Source organism: Camponotus floridanus, unplaced genomic scaffold (assembly GCF_003227725.1).
Source record: "Camponotus floridanus strain SB8 unplaced genomic scaffold, Cflo_v7.5 scaffold107, whole genome shotgun sequence".
NCBI classification, from domain to species: Eukaryota; Metazoa; Arthropoda; class Insecta; order Hymenoptera; family Formicidae; genus Camponotus; species Camponotus floridanus.
The window spans coordinates 404,910-411,367 of NW_020229223.1; the positions used below are offsets into that span (position 1 = coordinate 404,910).

A 6,458-nucleotide genomic window follows, 5' to 3' on the forward strand; every position below is an offset into this window, starting at 1 on the left:
CATGCGTGTATTATGTTTACGCGCGTCACGCGTTCGAACGAACCTGACATTCTCGCGGGTAAAGTCACTAGATTAATAAAGTACCGCAATTTTGATCTCAATAAAGGTGCAATTTCATCGACGCTAAAAAGTAGCATCAACCATTGGTTAAACAATGAAGCAACTACTTACTTCTTTGTTCAACCAATAGTTGACGCTACTTTTTAGCGTCAATGAAATTGCACCTTAAAGGTGACCATGGGACGCTAGCGCCAGCTACCAACGCTGTTTCCATTCTGTTTACATTCCATAGTGGTGACGTCATCCAGCCTGGGGCACGAGCGAGAAAGGCAGCGGCATAAGTGCGCACAAAATATCGCCGTATTGTCGTGCGTAGTGCGTCGTACGAAATACTTGTGATCATTTCGTAGAATAATTATAATTAGTATTATTATAATTAGCTCGCGCGATTAATCATTAAAAAACAAAACACATGGAGTAAAGATTTGAAGGAGAATTGTTTGATTCAAAAAAGGTGAATTACGATTCAAATAAGGATCTTTGTTTTCAAGCATGCGCAATCGTATCTAATTTTCTTAAAGTACTGTGAGCATGGAAGGCAATCTATTCTTCGCTTCACGTCTATGGTTACATGTGATCTGAAGTTATCACATGATCATGTCCGAAATTGATCGACGTTAAGGGAGTGTCTTCCGATTTTAATAGTTTTCTCGAGTAACAATGATTCAACAATTGTCGTTTCTTCTCGGCATTCTTGCCACAGGTAATTCTTTACTTTCTTTACTTTAAGAACAATATTTTAAAAACAGAGATGCTTCAAGTTTGCCGTGATTGAACTTCTAGCTACGGAACCAGTCCACTTTTCTTTAACGAAAATCGAAACATTTAGAAATATATTCAAACTTATTTTAGAGGGAGAGCAAAATATCCTCATTTCATAAACTTTTCTAATATTTTAAGTTTTTCATTTATTAAAAGTTAAAGTTTGTTTATTTAATACTCCGTTCTTACACTTTGACTGTTTTATCCTAATATTTGCTTTTAGTTTATGCCAGTGGTGAATTCATGGTTCTTCATTCACCTGATAGTGTAGAATTCACTGTAAATGGAGAGATTGAACAAAGCAATCTCAAGGAAATCTTATCCGCAGCACTTGGTTACACTGCAAAGCAGGTATACAATCTTTAAATTATTAATAGAAACCTTTAAATGTATAAATTGATGTGTTGAAGATGTGCCGCAGAGCTTTGAAAATATATAAAATATTTAAATCATTAAAGGTTTTAAAATTTTGCTTCATTGAATAAATAAGAAGGAACTGAATTCTTCAAAGTTCTATCTTTGAAATCTAAAATCTTTAAAGTTTTGCATAATTTGGATATTATAGCTATATTATATTTAAAGATCTTAATCTAAATATATTTATGGTGTTACAGAAAGATGCGTATCATAACATTGCTATTTGGGATCCGTTTTCAATTCCCCGGGCATTGGTTGTTATAGCGTGTGATGGAATGGAGACATTGCCTCCTATGGAAGACAAGAAAATCGTATATCCTTTGACCGTTGATGAAATGGAAGAGACTACCTGGCAAGCACTTAGAAGCAGAGTGGAGGAACGAAGCAATGTTAATACTTTAGTCAGAATTAATTTAAGCGATGGAGTTGATGCTGTAAGCAAAATAGATAAAAAATTAGTTAACAATATATTTCCAAGTAATCTAATATCTTATTAAATATATATGTGTACTAATATTTTTATTATATAATATATATATATATATATATATATATATATATAATTTTTTTTTTTTAAGATTTTGATATTATAATGCTATGTCATTATATTATTATGATACTATTCTCTCTCTTCTACTTCCTCTCTTCTTTTGTTTCTATTGTTTTTCTCCATCTCTTTTCTTTTTTCTAAAGAAGGATTTAATAATCAATATATTTACTTTGTATATATCTATATTTTTTTTGTCTCTTTTATTAATTGTTTTATTAATTATGTTCTAAATAATATTTTTTAAATATAGCTGGGCCAATCGGCTCTCGGCGAACTGAAGCCAACTAACATAGAGAAATTAAATTCTCTAAACTGGGAAGTCGAGGAGGATCGCAAATTCGTCGAGGTGATACAACTTCTTAATGCTATTGCTGATAATGCATCCTCTGCGAAGAAACATGATCCTGGCACACATGTCTATTGGCTGGTAGTATCGGGTTTGAAAGCAATCATGGAGCTTCATGGTAACATGTCAATTGCAGCCACAGAGGCGTCTACATTACTGAAACATGCAATGGAACATATAAATACAGCTTTTGTGGATGGTTATGATGGCAAGGTATGTTAATTTACTCGCAATTTTACTTGTAATAATTATAACTGTATTGATTTCTTTATTTTTTACTAATTATTAGCCTATTTTTACGTTAATTGTTGTATATGAATATAATTACAGATATTTTCACATATTTAAATTCCGGGTATCCGTTCTAGGTTCTTGTTGTGGCATTCACGAATGACGCCAGCAAGATGAGGAACGCCCGCTCCGTACTTCTTGAAAGGCAGCGAAGAGATACTCCGGTAAGTGTTAATATTATCATAAATTTTACATGCATTTTGCAATCTCTATTTTGTTTCAAACATAAAAATATTTGACAGAGAAAAGAAATTTGAAAGAAGATTTATAACAACATTTAAAAATAGAATTATAAAAAATTTATAAGTTTTCTTAATTATCAATATTTACATATAATTGTCATTAATATAATTATAACATAATTACACTTCCATATAAGATGATACATTTAGGCCTAACATTATCTTAAATATTATAGAATAAAAAAAACTGTTAAGATTTTGTAGGGGCAATTTTATTTTATTATTAAGATAAAAAGAATATCAAAAAAATAAAGTTGAAAAAAATAAATACATTGATAAATGCATTGATCTCTAAAAGTAATAATTATAAAAATAATCTATTTATTTTTATTAAATCACAATGTGCAAGAAAAAAGAGAATCACAATCTGAAATTATTTAATGTATTATTCTGTTCATTCTATGATTGCAACAATATAATGTATTTTATTAAACATTTATAAAACAGCAAATTTTGCAACTGGTTTAAGTAAGTATATACTTAGTTATACTTTTTTTCCGCTGATTGATTATTTATTTTCTCATTTGGAATTAGGAAGGAATTGTCAATCTAAGTTTTTAACACAATTATCAACATTTGACTCCAATTATTCATTTTTTATTGAGCATAGAAATTGCAATATTAATTCAATATTAAAATGTATTTATACTTTATCTGTACTGATTTTATAATTATTATGGGATATATTTTATAGGCTTATAAGACTAACAGTGTTAAATCTACAAAGGGTGCAAAGGGAGCGCCAATTAGTTCAGACATTAATAATTTTTTGGTCAAGGTATCGTGTCGAATCACATTGCATGAATTATTACTTGATTGACAGTGTTTTTTTCGATTTAGAGGTAGTTTTCTGCATGAATCTCGCGAACACGACGAATTACTCGAAATACTCTAATCAACGAAAACTTACAAACTTACTTATCATCAACTGGCCGATATCTATCTACATCATGTTCCCCTTTTTTCATTGTCTAATTTCTCTAATTTATGAAATTTTTTTAAGTTTCTGTAACTTGGCAAAACAAAGACATTCATCAAATTAAATCCTTTATATTTTAATCTTAAATTTTGATATTTTAATCTTATTCTTAAATTTGATCAAAACAAAAACTCGCGATTTATTCTCGAAATTTAGATTGTCGCCAATTTTTCTCGATTTTCATGGAAATTGTTAAGTTTAAATACATACTATAAAATAACATCCTAAAAATCAATAAAAATTGAAGCTTTATCGACAAATTAAAATACTCGCGAATCTTGAAGTTGTAGTATCTTCGGAGTGTTGAAAACTGATGCTTTAATTACTTTACTGAGATACTGAACAACACTGATTGTAGCAAGACGGCGAACGAGACGAGCAAAATAATAAAAAGGACGAAGAGGAGATAAATAGTATGAGTAGTACTAGCGAGTCCACTGTCGACAGCACTACTGAACGTACGGGCGTTCAGGATGATAGCGGGACGTCGGAAAAATCCGACCTGGACTCCGTTAATAAGATAGATACTAACACACAGACAATAGGACAGGTACATATTAACATGCATCACAATCGATGGGTCTAGGGGAAAATCAGATGGGTCTTTTTGATTTAATATCTTTATATTTTGATACCTTTGTAATCTCATAATATTTTTATTTTATTGATTCTGTAAAATAAAAATAATGATATGATATATCAAAAAAAGAGAATAAATTTTACATCATAAAAATTTAATAAATAAATTTACGGAGAGAAAAATTAGAAGAAAAAGAACAAAACTTAACAGATATAATTCTATGTACATATTGCAATCAAGATAGAATTTAAATAAAATAATTTAGCAAAATTAAAGTAAATTGTAAAAAGGTAAAAATAAAATTTCTACAAGTTTAAAATTGTGGAAAAATTGAGAAAATATGACTTGTCAAATTCTTTCCTGGGCCCTTCAATTGTTTTCATTCTGCCAAACCTTATATACGGAATATTAGAACACTTGAGTTATAAGGAGATTAATTTAGCGTTTATCAAATACTTTAGTAATATCAAACAAAAATTAACAAAGAATTTTTCGACACTTATTGCCAATTTAGCTTCAATTTCTTAAAAACTTTTGATTACATGATTCTTGTTTGCATTGAGGCTGTAATCTGCTATTGATGTTAATTAGTTAGTGCTTATATGCCGCTTAATCATAGAGGTTTCTTTAATTAGACAGCGACTTTTAAATAACGAATTTTTTTATCGTATCTATATCTGAGAGGCAGAAGGATATAAGTTTAAAGAATTATTTTTTACAAAGAAGTTTAATTATTTTATGCCAATATTATCATATACATAAATATGTATGTTTCAAAAAATTTATAATTTGAAATTTACTTGTTACCTTCGGCTTCTCAAATGCTAAATTATAACTTTGCATGAAGGTTTGGCGTGTTCAATATTGCATGTGTACATTTTAATAATGACAATAAACTTACAAGTGTGACGACTTTTGATTGAGACTTTTCGTTGGAAAGAATTTAATTGGATAATTAATTGTTTAACAAATATCAAGAGTAGATTTTGTTGACGAATTTTAGATCTTTGAAATCGTGACGTATGTTAATTAAGAGAACCTCTTTTATGCATCAGTATTTCGCTAAATTTTCTGACCTCACGTATTCGAACAAAGTGTGTAAAAAGCGTAGAATGCTAGTAAATTTAGCAGGTATACTATACTAGAGGCATTTACAGAATTGAGTTATAGGTTTCTCAAAGACCGCTCTTATCTGTTCGGCGTTACATCGATCTTTCTGTTTCAGCCCGAATTTTCTGGCCGTGCGAAAACTTACACAGAGAACTATCCAGTCATCTTCAACATATTGCTGTGGTTCGGTGTTATTTTCTTCTTCTCGCTGTTAGCTATTTGTAGTACGTATTTTCTTGAATGGCAAATCGTATTTAATCGATTTTACTTGGATTTATTTTGAATATATAACGAAACTTTCATGCGCGCAAAGTACACTTGAGAAATAATATTTAAAATTAGAAATCTTCGAAATTTTAATTAAATGTGAACTAAAATTCTTGATTTCCTCATTGCAATCTTATCTAATTATGACGTCAAAAGTAAGAAATTATATGATTTTTTTTTTTTTTTTTGAGGAATATTTGAAGTAAATTAATTTTTTTTTTCGTATATCTTTTCCTGAAATACATCGGACTTTTTGATTTATAAGTTAAAAAAGCTAAGAATTGTGTGCTGATTAGTTTTTTTTGTTATATTTAGTCTCTATGATAAAAATTCGGATGAAAACTCGGAATTCTCTCTCGAAATCGATAGTCATATATTGATATTTTCAGTCGCCATCGCGGATATGGATCCAGGACGGGACTCTATCATTTACAGAATGACGTCGAACCGAATGAAAAAGGATAATTAAGTGTGGATGTATATAGTTGTAATTTTGTGATATGCGTTCTGTGTAAAATATACTTATCAGAGCGCTCCTGTATGCGTAATTTATTAGCTTAGTTGAAGAAAATTCAAGTAGCAAGGTCTATTGCACATTTCCGTATATATTTCTGCAAATTGATTGACTCAACTTTATCAGAGTCATTAAATGGCAAGGATATAATTATATCTCATTTCATTCAATCAAATGTGAAAAGTAAGCAATCGTTGCATTAAAAATTGCGCAAATTTGTATATTCCCTTGAAAGTCAATAAAAATTGGCTTATATCTTAAATGTAATATAATTATCAAATTAAAGCATTTTAATCGTTAAAAATGTATAATTTGAATAAGTTAAATCTCCAGTACTGTA

At 29.6% G+C, this 6,458-nt stretch overlaps 1 protein-coding gene across 3 annotated transcripts; it reads left to right on the forward strand.

Moving 5' to 3' along the window:
* Positions 1–580: 580 nt before the first annotated feature.
* LOC105250691 (renin receptor) lies at positions 581–6,139 on the forward strand. 3 transcript variants are annotated; one of them, XM_025411968.1, is made up of 9 exons: positions 581–763; positions 1,046–1,173; positions 1,437–1,673; positions 2,040–2,348; positions 2,504–2,590; positions 3,363–3,446; positions 4,006–4,197; positions 5,453–5,561; positions 5,994–6,139. In XM_025411968.1, the coding sequence occupies exons 1-9, from the start codon at positions 721–723 to the stop codon at positions 6,071–6,073; spliced, it is 1,269 nt and encodes a 422-aa protein (XP_025267753.1). In that variant the 5' UTR covers positions 581–720; the 3' UTR covers positions 6,074–6,139. The 3 variants fall into 3 exon arrangements, with proteins under 3 accessions (XP_025267753.1, XP_011255213.1, XP_011255212.1); XM_011256911.3 differs by lacking the exon at positions 4,006–4,197; XM_011256910.3 differs by lacking the exon at positions 3,363–3,446.
* Positions 6,140–6,458: the final 319 nt, after the last annotated feature.

Excerpts from the sequence above, each read along its gene's own strand:
- LOC105250691 (XM_025411968.1), top strand. The coding sequence starts at position 721 with ATGATTCAACAATTGTCGTTTCTTCTCGGCATTCTTGCCACAG. Across the intron at positions 3,447-4,005 it reads TTAATAATTTTTTGGTCAAG|CAAGACGGCGAACGAGACGA; the intron begins GTATCGTGTCGA and ends CACTGATTGTAG. Across the intron at positions 4,198-5,452 it reads ACACACAGACAATAGGACAG|CCCGAATTTTCTGGCCGTGC; the intron begins GTACATATTAAC and ends TTTCTGTTTCAG.